General features: G+C 33.4%; 1 protein-coding gene across 5 annotated transcripts in view; it reads right to left on the reverse strand.

Moving 5' to 3' along the window:
• The window catches only part of ROBO2 (roundabout guidance receptor 2), a 630,168-nt gene that overhangs the window by 69,771 nt on the left and 539,711 nt on the right, over positions 1–20,686 (reverse strand). For all 5 annotated transcript variants that reach the window (XM_055125444.1, XM_055125442.1, XM_055125443.1 and 2 more), the window contains 4 exons: positions 15,851–16,082; positions 13,247–13,371; positions 9,773–9,944; positions 184–366 (listed from right to left, as the gene is read on the reverse strand). In XM_055125444.1, coding sequence (XP_054981419.1) covers positions 184–366; positions 9,773–9,944; positions 13,247–13,371; positions 15,851–16,082 — 712 coding nt within the window. The remainder of the gene's footprint in view (positions 1–183; positions 367–9,772; positions 9,945–13,246; positions 13,372–15,850; positions 16,083–20,686) is intronic.

Below are 20,686 nucleotides of genomic sequence, written 5' to 3' on the forward strand. Positions count from 1 at the left end.
AAATGCATTAAATAATGTTATTTATACCTATATTTCAGAGAGCAGATACTTAGAATAAGGAGAAAAAGTATTCATTCATTCACTCATTATTTTAATCCATTGCTCTCACATTTTTATTTTTTCACTTAATCACATTCCTAAAAACAAAACAAAAGGCTTTCTTAGCTCAAAATATTCTCTTACCAGCATAATTACTGAGTCCCTTTCTCTTCTTTCTTCGCCAATACAACCAGATGCTAAATCCCATCAAAATTACCCAACAGGCACCACCAATACCAGCAATAAAGGCTGGCTGCTTCACAACATCAGTGATTTGTTCAGTTATGCTGTTATTATTTTCAGTGATGACAACTTCATTACGTCCTCCTATGGGAAAATATATATATATATATAAATGTTTGTATCAGAGATTAACACAAAAATAAACACAGGAATATATATATATATATATATATATATATATATATATATATATATATATACATATATATGGTGGAGCAAAGCAAGAGAAAATTAGCAAGTTCCTTTGATTCCCAGCACACATTATATGCCTGTCAAAATTAGGAAGAGCAAATTTTATAAGTTTCAAAAGACCAATCAAATTATGAATCTGAGATCTTGTTAAAAACATCATTCCCTAGTTTGCTAAACTCTGGATACAGCCAAGTCCACTTCCAAATCCACAGTTAGACAAGTGCTAGGAGTTCAAATAACAGCAACTTATGTTAGAAAAATCGAGTTTTTATATAGTCTAGTAAAGAAAAAAAAGAATAACTACAACATTTAGCATAACAAATTTACAAATTATCTCGCCTCTGTAACACAGTCCAGATGGAAATATGAATTCACGTGCTACAATTATGATACCTTGGAGTGGAAGGTTAAAGGTGCAGGTTATTTATTTAACGGGTCATTTAAATCTTGCCTGCAGAAAGAAAAGTATTGAGTCAAAAGAAGCAATAGGCTGACTGGGGTGGGAGATAGTAGCAGAGAACAGGAAGCCCCTTTCTGCTTTCACCCATTCACATGTGGACTGGACCAGAGGCTAAGGGAAGCTCAGGGTCAGGGAGCCCAGGGGTCCAGTTCTAGGTAAGATCACCAACAGATCACAGAGCTGTAAGCCCCAGCAAGAGGGCAGAGGGTACTAGAATCAGTTTTCCGATGAAGAATGTGTACAAAGAATAGAAGACCGGAATTGGGACAAGACCACTCCCCTGCACACAAGATGCGAACAGAGGGGGAGTGACAGGGCTTAGGACATCATACACTGGACTGGGAATCAAGAAACAGGATGAGTGAGATTCTATACATGATAAAGGAGAGGTTGGACATTGAGCAGCATTCCAGCTTTGACGACTTGAACTTTTTGTTAAATAGACACGGTGGAGAGACCCACCCTTGACTACTTGAATTCCTCGATAAACTTTTTAAGCATCTAAGATTGGCATGCAAATCTTTAATACAATGCTCAAGAACCAATGAGTTCTAGAACAAATCCACTTTCTTACTACACACAAACACATAAGCTTACAGCATCTTATATATTATACCAAAGTAATTAGACATGCTCTAATTCTCTAGAGGATATTAAAACTGTTCCATAAGGCAATGGCATTTATGTTGATAGCTTTCATTAAGATCAATAGCTATAATTGAAAGACTGTACACTTTTACTTACATAGAGTATTTAGAGAATAAAAAGAAATGCACCAAATAAACTCAAACTTTTAGATTATAAGATCAACTAAAAGGGGAGTGAACAGTGGGGATAAACCAGGAAAGAAGAAATGTCTTGATGAGGAATAGAACCTAACATTTTATGTGTTCTACACGTGCTAATTTCCAGAGGCACATCTGAATCATGTAGAAACATATAATATAATGCCTCTTCACAAAAACTTGTTTTTTTAATACCTGCTATTTTTTTTTTTTACATAATGGAATATTCCATTCCCAAATAGTTTTCATATTAAATCCCAGAGTCAAAATCTAGCTTTACTAATATAATGAACTCAGCTCATTTTCTTAAATTGTGGCCACCAATTATTATACATATAAATATTTTTAAATTAAAAATTAAATTATTTTTTAATATAAGATTCATGCATATCTACTTTTTTTTAACACTGCTAACAAAAAAGAAATTCGTCATAGAGCTAGAGGAGAACATAGCTGTCATTTGTATGAAGGTTTATCAATATCATATTTAATTCAACACAATATTTATGTTACCAAAGATATATAACTAACTTTATGCTGCTGATAGTTTTGAAACAATGTTACTAGTTGAATTAATTAGAACATATATAAGGGATGCGTGTGCCTTTAACGCTCTATTGTTCTTGCAGATAAAAAATATAATGAAATGTAATGCCTTATTTCCATTGGAGAGTAATGAAGAACAAAACTAATTTGTTGGACTAAAAATTAATTAGACACATCAGATTTGATTGTATCTATTATTGTGAAAGTTTGCAGCTGTTCTACATATTATCAACTATATAAGGTAAGCATAAAATGTTAAGTCATTAGAAAGACAGTAACTACCAGATTAGCAAAATTACTAAAAATAAAGCCAATATAAATTTGCTTCATGACATATATTATTTAATATTTCTATCTGCAAATGTATGTGATTGCATTTTTGTGTAAGTAAAACAAAATAGTATTATGAAAGTTTTGTGCAAATAATATCTATGAGTGGCAGTTAAAAAATAAAAAAAACATAACTTTTAAGCGTACATAAGATGATTTAAATATATATATATATATATATATATATATATATACTGATTAATGGCAACATTGGAATTTTCCTGGATGAAAAGTAAACTGAGAAGGAAATAGATAAAATAGTATGTGACATAGAGTATGACAAATCTGAAGTTATCAGCTAGAAATTACTCAAATAGCAACACATAATTGAATTACAATAAAGGGGAAATGAGACAGAGCTTGAGTCACTTCAAGCATTGTTTCCAGTAGGACAATAGGGGAAGAACAAATTGAAATTGAAAAGGTGATTAGCCATCATCAAATCACTTCTCAACTAAGGAATAACTGTTGTGTAGATAAGGTTATCAGAGAAGATGTTTAGGTAGACATGCAGAGATAATTAAAGAAACAATTAAAGGCTCCTTGACTACAACAGTAGATATTAAAAAGCAATAAATCTCTTGGTGACAAATAGTCTTTGAAATGTGCATATGTTGTGTATGTATGTGAGTTCATTTCAAGTGGCACAACTCTATTATATGAATTTGTGTTTTTGAATTCTGCATAATTTATACACTTTAAATAAGAGGGATATAAATTATTAGTTATTTTGTTGTCATAGTAAAATTTGAAACAATTGCATAACTCCAAAATGTTTACATCATCCACTTAATGGCTCTCAGTCCTCTTAAAATTATAGGCATCTGATTTAAAATAATCTAAATAAACTTCATTATCATATAATTGTTCAACTCTTAATTGCCAGGGTATCCATTTAGTTACAAAGAATTCTTCTAATCTTTTATTTCTAAGTGCAACAAACCCACCAAATATTGTAAAGTGAAGAGTTGTTACTGCATAAAAGTCCCCTGCTAGATAATTATTGATTATTAGAGAAATTATTCTTAGAGATAAAATAAAGTTTGAATAGAAATACAGATATTTGTTAATCTTATTTATGTCTTTGTTAGAAAAATTATATTCAATTTTATTCACTTTCTAGAAAGAAAATATTTTAAGAGATTCTTATCTGGAGCTTTTATCAAAAGAATATTTTAACATATTTTCACTACTGAATAAACAATAGAAAAAGAATAAGTTAAAATAGAATATATATTTTCAAAAGTTATTGGCTTGTTTCTTAATACTATATACAGACTATTTCTCTATATTTAGTAAAATCCTTTTGGGTATACCTAGATTTCGTTCTTATTCCAATTTATTTTTAAAAATCTCAGAAGGGCAAGATTGTAAAGTTTTCCTCAGGTTAAGAAATTAATTCAGTTTGAATGACTAATTAAGAAAAGGAAAGTAATTTAAAAGTTAATACTAATATAACTTTTTCCATTTAATTATTTTAACATATAATTAAAATTATTTACTTTGATTCAAAAGCAAGTTGTAAATTAGGAAAACAGAAAAAAAGTCAAAACATAAATTGCTAGATAGTAATTCTAAGCCATAAAATGATTTACTTTGTCAAAAATATTAGACCATGATATAATTTTCATATTAAAAGGGAAAACTCATAAAGAACACATTCTGTAGTTATGGTGTAATTAAAAAAAATCTGAATCAAACCTAAAAATAATCAGTGGACACTTAGAAATTTAACAGTTCTTTAGAACATCTCAAGAATGGGGCTAGAAAAATAGCATAGTGGGTAGGTTACTTATCCTGCAAGCTGACTTGTTTTCAATCCATGGGGGCTAGAGCAATAGCACAGCGGGTAGGGCATTCACCTTGCATGCAGCCGACCCAGGTTCGATTTCTCTGCCCTTCTCTGAGAGCCCGGCAAGCTACTGAGAGTATCTTGCCCTCACGGCAGAGCCTGGCAAGCTATTCATGGCATATTCCATATGCCAAAAACAGTAACAACTCGAGCAAATCGATGAGCAATGGGATGACAGTGACAGTGGCATCTCATATGGTACAACAAACTTGACAGGACTGATCCTGATTCCAGTGCCAAGAGTAAACCCTGAGCACCACAGGATGTGACCCAAAAGATAAAACAAACAACTGTCAAAAAAAAGAAAAAGAAACAAAAATCCTAGGGGACATGTGAATTATAATCAAATTTATTTTATGATAAATTGATTTTTTTTAAATCTTGTCACTAAAAAAGTACTTAGAGAAAAACTTTCTTAAAACAATTGTACTAGAAAAGATGTCCATAAATACAATGGGATATTATTCGGGCTGGAGCCATAGCACAGTGGCAGGGTTCTTGCCTTGCATTCGGCTGACCCAGGTTTGATTCCTCTGCCCCTCTCAGAGAGCCCGGCAAGCTACTGAGAGTATCTAGCACCCACAGCAGAGCCTGGCAAGCAACCCGTGTTGTATTCAATATGCTAAAAACAGTAACAACAAGTCTCACAATGGAGATATTACTGGTGCCCATTCGAGCAAATCGATGAGCAACAGGATGACAGTGACAGTGATTACTCGGCCATATGAAAAGATAAAATCAAGAAATTTGCTGCTACACAGAAGGATCTGGAGAGTATCATGCTGAGTGATGTTAGTAAATGGAAGAGAGACAAACACAAATGATCTCTCTCATATGTGGGTCATAAAGAAACACAATGGTGGAATAATGAATACCCCAAAACAATGGAAATGAAGAACATAAGGATGAGTATTCAATAGAAACATACCTTTTGATTGGGCTGGGGAGTAGACAGGGAGGGGCAATGTATGAAAAACCAGGAGGAGGAATGATGCTTAATGGTGGTAATATGGTTTTTTTTTCCCTATTTATTTGTTTATTTCTTTTTCTTTTTTTTTTTGAACTAAAAGGTTTTATTTATTTATTTATTTATTTATTTAATTTTTTATTGAGTCACCATGTGGAAAGTTACAAAGTTTTCAGGTTTAAATCTCAGTTATACAATGCTCGAATACCCATCCCTTCACCAGTGCTCAATATGTTTTATATAAAACCCTATCAGCAATAGTTCTGTAAAACACTGTGTCAAACATAACTATCTATCTATGTTTCTATGTTTCTATGTATCTATCTATCCATCTATCTATCTATCTATCTATCTATATATCATCTGTCTATCTTTCTATTGATAGCATTTCTCATATAAGCAGACTGGTGGGTAGGTGGCATTTAGGGGTCGGGGGCATTGGTGGAGGAATGTAGTTGAATATTTCAATGTTGAAACACTGTTTGCCTGAATCCTAATCATAAATAACTTTGTAACTTCACAATGAATGATTTTTTTTTAAAAAAGAATAAAGCTAACACTCTTACCATCAAGCTAACAATATGATCATGGCAGAATGAGTTGGCTACCTTTTCACCTATGGCAGAATGAGTTGGCTACCTTTTCACCTATACTCTGGTAAGTGGTGTCCAGGCCAGTGGACTTCGGGACCTATAAGACATGGACCAGAGGTGTCCTGTCGGTACAGCCTGCCTCTGGGTCTTTCAAGCATCACCCTAGCCCACACCCAAATTTTTATTCCCCATTCGTCTCATCTTCCTCTTTTCAGCTCAGGAAAACCTATGAGACTGGCCCTCTCGGAGATACATTTTAGGGTTTTTCTCTGAATTTGGTACCACAAATAGCAAGTCTTGATCTCCAGGAAACTTTTTTTTTAAGTTCCTTGAGATTTTAGATTAAAAGAAAAAAAAAGAGAAGTTATTTGACATAATACAGAATGTACTTAGACCACATCTGATAGCTTAGACCACATAACTGACATTTATCCCTATAATAAAACAGACTAGAAAGAAAAGCATATGGGAAAAAAACAAAGCAACATGGAAGAGGAATGTGATAAAGAAGTGAGGGACATGCCGATGCATTTTTAAGTCTTCTCCTCATCTTTCCTGCTAAGACCTTATGAAGAGTTGCATTTTTTGTTTTAGATAATAAAACATTTGAGACAGAAATCAACTAGATTATTTATGCTCATTTCCCCCACAAATTTGTAAAAAAAATATTCCTTATATTTTTTTTGTTTGGGGGCCACACCCAGAGATGCTCAGAAAATACTACCAGCTCGGCACTCAGGAATCACTCCTGGCACAGCTCAAGGGACCATATGTGATACTGGGGATGGAACCCAGGTAAGCCAGGTTCATGGCAAGTGCTCTACCCATTGTACTATTTCTCTGGTCCCAAGTTATATTAAATATCTTTAGTGACAGTTTCCTAGAAGTTAGTCCTGTTTACATTTCTGTATAGAGATCTGGAGTTGGTTCTTACTTTCTGTCTTGTGCCACTGTCTATTTACTTACCTTGACTTTATTACTTTAAATATTTTATATTCACATTTATTTATTTATAAAATAAATGTATTTGTGATATTTGTAGAAAAATAAAATAGTTGTATTAGAAGACATGAAAAGTTTAAATCATTGATACAAGTTTTTCACACGTGCAGGGAATGTGCTATATTGCTTAACTACTTTCCTGACTCCATAACTATTAGAAAAACAAAAAAGTCATTAATTTCAATTAATAAGATAATAAACAATGAACCCTAAAGTTTTTATTTTGAAAAGTTGATGAAATTAAGAGCCTTATAAATACTTATTAAATGGAAAACTGGAGAAGGGAATAAGGGGCTAAAGCAAGATCTGTTATTTAAGGATACAGAGATACCATTATTATACACTTTGCAGACAGTATAGTAATAAGAGGACATTGAAATAAACATGTGATAATAAATTAAATAATACAGATAATTTATCTATTATATAAATACTTTGATAAAATAAACTAGAAAATTAATTTGTATAACCAATACTGAAGAAATAAAATCTGTGTAATAGACATCCATAAAATTGAAAAACAACCTATAAATTAATCTCTAAAGACAAGATCATTGCACAATTCCAGATAATATCTAGTGAGGAAATAATACTAATCCCAAAGAACAGAGGACAAAGAATACTTCCCATCCCATTATATAAAGTTAATCACTAACATTCCAAACCAAACAAAGAAGAGTATTAAAAAAAGAAAATTACCACAAAAAAGGGAAGAGGAAGAGGTGTTGGATAAAAGAATTGAGGGCTTTCAACAAATTGTGATAGAATATACTGATACTTGGGGGTAGGTATATGTGATAATATCGTGCCCCTGAATCATGTAAACATTTAAAGACTTGTAAACCAATAAAGTTTAAAAAAATGGGGGCTGGAGCGATAGCACAGCAGGTAGAGCGTTTGCCTTGCACGCGGCCGACCTGGGTTCTAATCCCAGCATCTCATATGGTCCCCTGAGCACCGCTAGGAGTAATTCCTGAGTGAAGAGCCAGGAGTAACCCCTGTGCACCTGTGCATCGCTGGGTGTGACCCAAAAACCAAAAAAAAAAAAAAAAGTTAAAAAAATGATCATCAGTAATTCAATGAACAGAGAAGGAAAGACTTTTTTCTTGTATGTTTGTTTTGGGGCTCCAACCCAACAGTGCCCAGGGGTAACTTCTGGCTCAGTTCTCAGGGATCACGCCTTCTGAGTTTGGGGAACTTTCAGGGCACTGGGAATGGAATCAAAGTCAGCTCCATGGAAGGCAAGCGCAGAACTAAAGTAATATCTCTCTGGCCCAGAAGCAACTTTTAAAATAAATGCAAACAAATTAGATAAATCAGTATATAAAATAGTACCCCCTGAACAAATGGGTAATTATGGAAGGAATGCAGGATTTTTTTTCTTTGAAATAATTCAGTAGAATTTATCATATGTACTCAAACTAATGGCTTGAAGACTCAATCATGAAACTATATGGAATTGTTTTAAGATGAATCATAGTACAAAGTACAAAAGCTAAAATTTTAAAGTTTAGAAAAAATATGAGAATAACTGCATTGCTGTAGATCACAGAAAACTAACCATGGAAGACAGAATTTAAAAATATAGTTTATTTCTAAACTTAAAGATTCTGCTCATTCAGGAACAGTGTTAAGAAAATGATTAGGGAAAACATACATTAGGTGAAAATTACTTCAAATACAAATATAGGAAAAAGATTATGTACACCAAATGTATATAACAATTTCTACTAATCTGTAACAGAAGATGTTATTTTAGGCAAATATTTTCATATTTTCCAAGAGAAATATGTGAATAGCCAATAAGAACATGGGAGTTGCTCCATACCATTACTTTTCAGAGAAAATAAAAGTTAAAAACAAAGAGTGATTAGTAATGTCATACTCACCAAGAGAATCAAACTTACTGGATGGCATAAAATGATGGTAACAGTGCAGAAAATTTCAAGTAACAGACTTTGTTACTTAGACTATAATGTTACCAACATTTAATAATGTTTATCAATGTTCTGTAAATTCAAATTTTGTATACCCGTATGTGAAAATTTTGTGACATGTTATTTCCCCCAAAGAGATAAAAATAGATGTTTTCAAAAAGGGGTACACAGAATGTTCATTCTCTTAAGGAAAAGTGAGATAAATAAAATACATGTGAGTCAGACAATAAAATACTTCTCAGAAATAAAATTTATTAATTCAATAACATGCACATGAGCAAATTTTTAAAAAATGTGCTTCAGTAAAGTAGCCAGACACAAAACATTATAGTCTGTATTATTTCATATTTATATATACACCATCATGAGAGGGAACAATTTTCTGTGATGATTATAGTAAATTGAATATAGATTCCTTCTTTGGGATGCTTATTTGATTCAAAAATTTCTTTTGTTCTAACTCTGGTTAACTTTTGATGTTTTTCTTACTATGGGGAATCACATAGATGTGAAACAGAATGCAGTTTTCTCAGCAACTGTCTCATTTTCGATTGTCTTCCAATGACACTGAGTTTGGTCATGAAACTTGATTTAAAGAAATTCAAAGTAAATTTTAAGAAGCATGTGGAACTCTCAAAAGCAGTAACAAACAGTAAGCAATTTTGGAAAAAAAATTAGTAAGATAATCCATTTCCTCCATGATATATGTACCCAAACCAGTGAGCCCACAGATGACTAAGAGAACACACACTGGGAAGACTTAGATTTTAAAGATTACCTCATTAGCAGTTGATGGACACTAAAGGAAAGACTACACAGTACTCACCAATTATTATTGGTTGTGGCTCACTTTTGACTCCAACCCCTGCGTTCGTACTGGCTGCAACCTCTACCCGGTATTGAATACCTGGGAATAGTCCACCAATAATTACAGAACGGATGGCTGCATCCACAGTTTTGTTAATATGGAAACGAGTTTCATTTCCCAGACACCATATCTATAGAAATATAAAGTGAATAACAAAAGCATTTAAAAGTATATCATTTAGTAGTAAGATTTTTATGAGTTACTTATTTTGTAGTGAACCTCTTACTGTCTAAACTTATAGAGTGGTAGTTACATTGTCTACAGCTTAATTCATACAATATAATAATATACGTTGATGTATAATGAGTATCAAATGGGCTGGAGCGATAGCACAGTGGGTAGGGTGTTTACCTTGCACGCAGCCAACCCAGGTTCGATTCCTCTGCCCATCTCGGAGAGCTCGGCAAGCTACCGAGAGTATCTTGCCCACACGGCAGAGCCTGGCAAGTTACCCGTGGCATATTCGATATGCCAAAAACAGTAACAAGTCTCACATGGAGACATTATTGGTGCCTGCTCGAGCAAATCGATGAGCAACAGGGTGACATTGACAGTGACAATGAGTAGCAAATACATAAATTATATTACATATACATATTTGTAGATAAAAAATGAGAAGCTAAAACTATACCAGTAATGGTGATTAATGGTGATTAATGATTAATGGTAATTAATTTGGCCCCTCACCAAAATTTTCACTTTGTTACCAAAACTTGGCAATGTCATATCAATTAAAATACATTAAAAATTAACAAAAAAATGGTGGAAAATACATTTAAATAAATGAAAGTTTAATTTTAGTGATCTTTTTTAATCTTCTTTTAAATCTTATCACCAATGCTAATTTTTCTTAATGAATCAGGTTACAAGGTAGGATGGTTCTCTAAACATCTCTGGAAAATGGTTTCAATTGCAAACAACATTTGGGTACAGATTAAGATACATAATGTAGTATTATTAATGCATTTATCAAGATTTATTATCTATTTAATATGTTAAAACATGGTGAGTGAGTTTATAATACCAAGGTAAACAGGTATACATCTAAGTAATTCTATTTCATTTAAAATATTATCTTACACATCAGTAGTTAACAAGATTAATGGAGTTAATGAAAGACATTGGCTGAGATAAAATTACAGTCAATATTTGTATTGACAATAATAAATCATAATAGTGATCCAGAGAAATGCATATGTCCTTGAATATCATAGTGGGAAGACTTAATACTTACATAAGGAAAGCTAAGCTTTTAATGCAAATACAACTCACATTTGGTGGCTTTCTTTAGGATATAAATATGTTACTATAAAATATGCTATAAAATAATTCAGCATGCATGCATGTGATGTGATATTAATATGATATTTTTAAATTACAAACATTCAGTATAAGCAGTTAAAGTTTGTTTGTTAACTATGAAAGCTTGAGGCCAGAACTATAGTACAGAGGGTAGAATGTTTGCCTTTCATGAGGTCAACTAGGTTTGATCCCTGGTATCCAGTATGGTCTGAGAACAATCAGGAGTAATTCCTGAGTGCAGAGCCAGGAGTAATCCCTACGAATCGAGGGGTATGACCCTCTCTCACCAAAAAAACTAAAATACTATGAAAACTTATAAGATGTATTCAACTAAATAGTTCTCATGAACTGTGTTTCTTTTATTTACCATGACACTAATATGAAATTAATGGAAGAAATTTACCTCTCAGGAAAATTATCACTTACTAACAATTGAGTGAAAAGATGACAATGTAATATTAGTGAAAAGAAGTAAAACAACAAGTACATTTTTGTTAGAAAAAGCCATATTTAAGTAAATGGAAGTTTAGGTTACTTAATCTCAAATTTCACAAAAACATCCATTAAAACACATCCAGTCACAGGCAACAATTGTCTTTTTTTCCTTTGTTTTCTTTCTGGGATTTAGTTGGTGGTGCTCAGACTTGGACCGGGCTCTGTGGTCAGGAATTACTCCTGGCAGGGCTCTGGGAACCCTATGGGTATCAGGGAGCAAACCCAGACCGGGATGTATAAGCAAAGAGCCCTACCTGTCTTACTATTAATTGGGCCTCCACAATTATTGTCTTTTAAGACAGTCCAGCACTTGCAAAATTTTAATTCTATACAATTTAGCTTCCTATTGTAAAATCAGTCATTAGCCGGGAGTGATTTGAGAGCAGAGCCAGGAGTAAGCCCTGAGCACAGTTGGGTATGGCCCCCAAATAAAACAAAGTGAAAAAAAAAATCATACTTCTATTTCATGGCACTTTCCCTTATAATGCGATGGTCGGAGTTTGTTCATTTGCTTGTTTGTTTTGGGAGGTCACAACACTAGGGTTTACACAGGGCTTACTCCTGTGCTCAGGGATCACTGTGGTCAAGCTTGGTAGTGCTGAAAATCAAACCTGAATTGGCAGGTGCAAGGCAAATGCCTTAACCATTATAACTGTTGTTATGGCTGGAGAAAATTTTTTAAAATAAGTGCTTAACTCTATTTGCCCATTTTCTGCCACACGTTCTCAACAAAACCCTTTGGATTATTTTTGTTTTAAAGATAACTCGACCTACAATGTGTTAAATGAAGTTATTCATTTCACATTTCAATTTTAAACTTTGTGAGATGAAGTATATATATATCTAGTTTTCTATTCTCATTGATCTGTCTGGTGAGATACTGTCAGACTGCTAGAAAATATTTATTAGCAATACAGATTAATAGCTATGATATTTTAAAAGTTTTAATGAGAGGCTTTACACTCACATATGGTATATTAATATAATTAATTAAAACTTTATTTCTCAAAGTTAGATATTCTTTGTCTCTCAAACAACAAATGATAAATGATGTACTAGAATATATATATATGCATATATATTCAAAATAGCAAGTACATCAGTAAAAAAATTAGATATCAACTCCTGTTAAATAATTTCATTTAAATTACAGATATTTTTCTTCTTGTAGTAAAAAACTATATGAACCATCAATAAATGGATTAACAAAAGAAACTAAGTGTAGGATCCCAATTAAACTCTAAAATCTTCTGAAAAGAGTTTGGGGGGGTCAGTTTAGAAAATGAACTTCCTTGGTGCCAATTATAAGAAATCTAATAATAAAGGTAAAGGAGATTTTGATGATGATGATTTCACTTACCCTATACGCCAAGTCTCTGAAATTTCTGAGCTTCTGAAAGCAAATTACACAGGAAACCAATCTACTGTAATTTATTTGCCCTTTGAGTAAGTGCTATCTGTAAGTTTGAAGTTAGTCTAATACCCTTGATTTTGCTTTACTACTTGTCGCACCAATGTACATGCCCCTACTTTACACTCATACTCAATATGAAGGTCATGAGATAAATGTCTCCTCCACATATAAGGCACTCCTCTAGGAAATCCAAAAGCCTTCCTTTGCCACACATATCCTACCTTGTATTCTTGGATAATTCCATTCTGATGATCTGGAGGAGGAGGATCCCAGGAAACACTAATACTTGTACTATTGTGGCTTCCAACTGTCAGCACAGTGACAGACTGCGGAGGTGCACTTGGGGCTGTAGAGAAAGTAATTAGAATCAACACAGACTCAAGAGTTGGTGTGCATTAGAGCGTCCCACAGAACATGAATCGAAACGTAAAATGCATGAGGTTCTAAGTTCCAATAGCTCTGAATTTACATGCATAGTTGATTTATAAGATAATTTTTAAAATTATCCTTTAAATACATAGATAGATGTAAGGTTAGTGCAGTAGCTCTTTAAATATGTACTCAACCATTCATTTCACAGTTAACATTTAAGTGAGTGATTCTGTATAGTCAGTCTTAACCATTGGTTCTTTTGACTAAAAAAAAAAAATAACTGTTTCACTGAAAAAAAAAAAGAAAAAACTATCAAAAATGTTTTGAAAAGATTCTGTTCACATTTTATCAGGCAAAATTTTATCTCTTTTGCTCTCTTTTAGTTTGTGTTCAATAAATGATATAAGACACAGAACTATGAGTTTTAACATCATAGAAAAACACCCCTCTATTTTTATATAAAAGAATATAATTAACAACAATCAACTTATCCATAAATTAATATTTTTAAATTGTTTTATTTTGATGGACAAAATACTCTAATAACATAAGTGAAAGCAGTTCATGGTGGGTCAAATCTGAATTATACTGATTTCAATTTATTACCACAATTCTCTTGCTTTATGATTTTGTTTCAATCAAATTAAGAATGATAAATGAGAAAAAAGCATATGCTTTGGGACAGCAGCATCCACTCAAAGTATGTTAAAGCCAAGAAGTACTCATTTGCAGAAACACTCATGAGTTTATACCAGGGGTAGGAAAAACAAGCTTAAAGTTACCAACATTTAAAATAACATTAAAATATTTTTGTGATATGAAGGGATTTTGAAAAAAGGATCAATATTTTCATAACAATACAATTTAGTTATTTGAAACTATGTGTAACAGCATTATAAAAGGTATTTCAAAGCTACCAATAAATTCTCTCATGTTTGGTACACTGTCAGACATAGTCCTCTGAGATATGACCATATTTGCATGAATTTACAGGGCACACAAACAGGTTGACCCCATCCAAATTGTTTTTTTTTAATATTCCTCTATGTGATAATATTGCTATAAAATTTGGCATGATGACATAAATCCAACCACTTGTCTACCAGCTTTGTGGTTATTAAATAGACTGTGTTGAAAAATAACACTGGAAAGCTAGTATCTCATTTGCCTTGCTGCTGGCTTGGAGGGAAGACCATGTCTGTTTCCTGACAGGTCAATTATTCCAGTGCTCAGCTTCTTTCTACAGATATGAACAAACCCAAATCGCCACTCATCATTCTCAGACAGAGCCCAGCTGAGTTCCATTTGTTTCCTTCAGTCGGTCACAGATCAGAGATGGATGTAAACTGAATGGAGACAAATGTCTAATCCCAAGAAAAAGTCTAACTACAGTGAAATAGATCTGTCAAAGTTTATTTATAAGATACCATTCTGTATTAAATTTACCCACCCCACTCATCAGTACTATGAATTTGCTATGGAAAGTGTAATTATGAAAAACCTGTTATTAATTTCTAGTAATTTTTTGCTCTACATATATGTGGTAGATTAATGATGCCTTTGAAAGCAGTCACTTTGGCTCACATCACCATGACACTATAAACTCATGTGAAGATACTATCTTTTTCTGTGCTGTTTGTTACAGTGCATATATATGCATATATGTATTTGTATATATATACATGCATGTGTGTGTATATGTAGCATAAGTACACTTTGGTCAAACATAAATCTCTACATGTTAGCATAGGCTATGTCTGTAATAATTATATATAATGTCTCTAGATAAATACTTTTTATCAGAAATGTAAGCATAAAATGTATACAAAAAACAGAAAAGGATGGATTTCACTACACTTGGTTTTAAATTATTTTTAAATTTGATGGTAACATTTATTTGTTTTAAATTTAGAGAAGACTATGTAAAGTGACTGGCACGATCAATATGAATTCCATCATAAAGCATCTGTTGACAAAAAAGTTCCAAATATGAGGATAGAAACCTCACAAAGAGTGTAACTATTAATATGCCAGTGCTCTTCTAAATTAGAAATTGAATTAGGCTGGCAGAGACCACGGTGAGTTAAAGAGAAAATGTCACGTTTTACTACAAGAAAGGTGACAATTAGTGCTTTGTTGTGTTCGCATACCCTTTAATGAAATCAAATAAGGTACATCCATAGAAGAACTATAAGAAATTCGAGAATCATTTTTAGAAGACTAAGATTCACCTAAGGAAAATGCGGACTATTTTCTTGCCGTATTTTGACTTGTCTGATGCTAGCGTCCACGGAGTAAAGAAGAAATTGCTAATTCCAAGATCCACTTTTAGATTCTCTCTATGCTTCCAAGGAAGATTACAAATTAAAACTCCACCCACCGGCCCTCCACGCTCCATGATTTCATCTTCCATTGTTGTACCTTTGGTTTATATTGGAAACCTGAATACTGACCTTCTTCAGTAGTGCGGACTGTTTTCGATTCACTGTCCATTCCTTGGAATTCATTAAAATATGGCCGAACTTTGATTTCATATGTCACCCCCTTTTTCAGATTGACTAAGACTGCATTTCTCTCAGTTGGAACCTTCGCATCTAAGTTCTGCCACGTGGATGAAGCCTGTAGGCCTGAAGTCTGACGATACATCACGCGATAGCCTTGAATAAACTGGGGCTGACGATCAACCTGAAAAACACAACAGAACACATTCAAACCAATGGCATTAATTCAGGTATCAAAAAGGGTTCATCCCCATTTCTTTTGTTCCTATGGTAATCCTCATCAGCTAATGAGGATTTAAATGAACTAATGGCATTTAAATTTGTTTTTACGATATCTCCTTCTAATTTACATTAATCATGTTATTGCCAAAAAGTAAGGGAAAAACTCCCCTTTTAATAAATCTTTATGGTAGCTATTATACATAATGATTTCAAATTCCTAGAATTAATATATAAGCCTTTCAAGATCTACCAAGATCGATTTTTTTTCTACCTTTACTTCCCATATGTTTGCCCTTTTTCTGCATTCCACATTCTCTTTTCTTTTTGCATGTATGGATTTACATGTAGTGTGCTTTTTGCCAGAAATTTCCAGTTTTACCACTTTGTGCTTCACTAATATCTTAACTTACATATTTTTAACATCCCGATAATATCAGAATTTCCACTTAACTCTGGGGACAAACTGGAAATTAAAAGTTGAATTCATTTCTGGTCTCTAAGAGCCCAGGTGGAAGATGCATGCTGTTTAATAACCAAGTTGTAGTATAACAAATCAACATAAATAATTATTGTGAATAAGCTATATGTACAAAAGGCTAAGAAAGTCTTGAGAGGACAGCGAGCCTTACTAAGAGAAAATAGAAATGTCCTGAAATGCAAATGCTTATGTCTACAAGATATGAGTACCTACCTAGAGAAAAAAAGTAGAAAAAGAATGGCTAAAGAAAGCATAGGAGGGCTAGGCCGGAGAGATAGTACAGCCAGTAGGGCATTTGCCTTGCACACAGTCAACCCGGGGTCAATCCCCAGCATCCCATGTGGCCACCCAAGCACCACAAAGAATAACCCCTGAGCATTGCTGAATGCGACCCAAAAGGTAAAAATAAAAAAAAACAATAACAACATAGGAGGGCTAGAGAGATTGTTCAGCAGGTAGGACACTTGCCTTTGGTACAGGCTACTTAGATTCTATCCCTGGAATCCCATAGTGATGTCCGATTGCCCTAGGAGTTATCCCTGAGCATAGAATCAGAAGCAATCTCTGATTACCTCCAAGTAAACTCAAAACTCAAATTCAAAACCAAAGAAAGAAAAACATAGAAAGCTATGGAACCAGACATCTGTTTTAAATTAATCTGTAAAGCTTAATACTTGGCAAACCAAATATGAAATGAAAGACTTCCATAATTGGCTAACTTCAATAGTCCCCCTACTAGCAAAATTTTACAGCTTTCAAGTTTCTTTCATTCATTTAAGGTAGATGATTTTAATGAAAATCTGAGGTATTTTGTCTGAAAGCAAAAGAAATGGAAACTGAAAAAAATGTTTTATTCACATATAATTACATTAAAAGCAAATAGAAATTTAGCCAAATAAATCCTTTTCAACATTTATTCAATAATCTTCATTAACATTTTACTATTTTTTTCAGGGAAAAGGAGTTTTAGCTTTTAAAACCTTTTTTAATGACTTGCCATGTTTCTGTAAAATCTTGGCTTAAATATAACTATCAGCATCTTCAATTAATACTACATATATTGTAGCTTAGTAGCCATATCCTAATAAGCCTTTAGTTTGACATATTTCACGTTAATGGGGAAGAATGGAATAGCCTTTTTTCAAGAAAGTGGAAGAGAGAGAAACTAAAGGAGGTAGTGCTGTAAATTATTATTTTAGTTTTTTTAAAACAACTTTTTTACTCAACTGTCAACACATTATATACAAATAGCATTATGGCATATATCAATTTTGACATTTGTTTGGGTCATGGCATTGCTATATTTCTTAAGGGAATGCAGGAAATAAATATACACAAAACTTCAATTAAAATACAGTAAAATAAATAGAAGAATTCCTGCTTCAAATGTCCCAGCTAGAAAAATCTATGAAGGCAGTGGATATAACTGCACATGTTTCTGATATCTAGATAAGTCCAGTTTCCCAGATAAGCCTCAACTGTTCAGAATTCCTTTATCCGCCCGCCCGATAATCTTCTGATTGTCAAGACTATTTCAGAATTAGTGCTACACCAGCAAGAGATCATGTCAAGAAAGCAAGGTTAGGTCTGATGCCAGAGCTCCTGAGCTTTGAATTCACAGCCATGCTACTATTTTGTGTTTGTACCAATAGACAATATTTTTTGAAAAGGAGAATTAACTTGGCATTATAAAATCAGGCAGCCAAAAAGCAAAAAGTTAAATTTATAAGTGCCAGGGAGAGATGTCTTTCATCAAAACTGTCATCGTTCAAAAAATGCTTGCAGCATATGTTAAAATAACATTAAGCTTGCATTTTATAAACTTCTTTGCATTCACTTTAAGTGAATTTATATACTGAAAGAAAGACATAACTCACAATAATAGCTTGTTAATACTGAAAGAAGCAAGCTGTGTTCTTAAGAAGAACATTAAGCAGCTGTTTCCAGATGAAGGGAGTCTGTAAATCAGGGTAAATTGGTTTTATCCATGTTTGGTTTTCATTAATTAAGTGTTTTAGGGACTTTATGAAGCTAATGTTTACTACACAACATTGCCTTGCTCACTTTAGTGTACACTGTCTTCAAACAGTGTACAATAATGACCTACTTAAAACAGTTTAACTCAGTTTTGAGCAATTGCAACACATTTTTTTGAGGAAATTTGTTGCCACAGGTGGAGGCAAAAATGAAAAAGCTGACCATTATTTTAAAAAATATATAAGTAGGTTTTTTTAATTGAAAAGTGTTCTATATGACACTTACTTTTGGTTTTTATTTTCACAGGTGGTCATTTCCAAAATAAAATACATGCATTTGACTAGTTTAACTCATATGTTGATTGCAAGATAGTTTTCCTCTAAAGTAGGTACTAATCAGACTATAGCCACAAATTCATAGATTGATATCATTTTAAGTTTCTATCTTTAAAACAGTTTAAGAAAGTTATCTTAAAGAAAATGTGATTTAGGAAATTCTCATTCATAGTCACAAGAATTACAAAGTCACAAGAATAATAAAATGAGTAAATCAAGTTAAAGCACCTTGAATATTTTAGAGATAAACATGTTAAGTATAATTGTTATATGTTACATGGTCACTGTCATCCCGTTGCTCATCGATTTGTTCGAGCAGGCACCAGTAACGTCTCTCCTTGTGAGACTTATTGTTACTGATTTTGGCATATCCAATACGCCACGGGGAAATTGCCAGGCTCTGCTGTGTGGGTGAGATACTCTTGGTAGCTTGCCGGGCTCTCTGAGAGGGGCGGAGGAATCGAACAGGGGTTGGCCGCATGAAAGGCAAACACCCTACCACTGTGCTATCATTACATACAAAAACGAAATTAGTTCTTCCATTAAAAAGTTTAAGTAAGATGTTTACCTCTAGTTTCTGAAATTATAAAAAAATAGAATGTGAACTTAAAATTCAAAGTGAATATACTTTGATGGGTTTAGCTTGCTAAGTAAAATGAGCTGGATTTTGTTGAGTTTTAAAATTCTACTTTGCCAAGCACACTTGCAAGTGAATAGCTTGCAGGTTTTAAAAAGAAAAAAAAAACAAACAAACAGCTTGTAATTCTTGAAAAGACCTAGGCAAACCGTCATTACTCCTAATGATCTTACTTAAAATGGAATTTACTTGGATTTTCTTTGTGAGTCATTATTTTCTTATCAATTAGTCTTCTCTTGTAAATGCATCACTTAAACAAAGTAGTCTTAATTCATTGCTGTTGCTGGGGGATTACCTGGTGGGCCTAGAGCAACAGTTCAGGGGACAGGGCTCTTGCTTTGCACACAGCAGATCTGGGTTAAATCCCTGGTACCTGACATGGTCCCTGAGTCCTATGTGAAGTGATCCCTGAGCAAAGGGCCAGGAGAAAGCCATGAGCACTGCTGAGGATGGCCCCCAAACAAACACAAATAAGTGATTAACTGTGTAATGAAGGAGGATGTTCTCTCCAGAGTAAACATCTTTTCCTTTTTTTTTTTTGCTTTTTGGGTCACACCCAGCTATGCTCAGGGGTTACTCCTGGCTAATGCACTCAGGAATTATTCCTGGCAGTGCTTGGGTGATCATATGGGATGCTGGGAATCGAACCCAAGTCAACCGAGTGCAAGGCAAACACCCTACCCCTTGTGCTATCTCTCCAGCCCTTGTAAATGTCGTTTTTAACCAAATAATGCATGCCATTATTACTAGCTCTAAATATAAACATGTGTTTAAGAAATATTTCCTCTCAAATGTCACCGCTTCCAAAACTCTGGTGTCAGTAATATGATATTTAAAGAATATATATAATCTAAGTTCATAAAAGCCATGGAGGTTAACACCTGATTTATCATAACAGTCCTTAAGGAGTGGTCTATTGATTTAGAAAGTTGAAAATAATGCATGAAAATAATATTTAGCAATAATTTGTTTGGCAGCTAACTGTAGTCTGACTTTATATCACTAAATTAACCTGTTTCAAATACAAACGTATCTCACTAATCCATGGGAAACAAAATACTGTGATATATTTGAACCATGGCATTTAAAAAAAAAAATCAATGAAAACAGTATGAAAAGAAAGGAGTTGGCCCCCCAAT

This window comes from Sorex araneus, chromosome 2 (assembly GCF_027595985.1).
Source record: "Sorex araneus isolate mSorAra2 chromosome 2, mSorAra2.pri, whole genome shotgun sequence".
Lineage (NCBI taxonomy): Eukaryota > Metazoa > Chordata > Mammalia > Eulipotyphla > Soricidae > Sorex > Sorex araneus.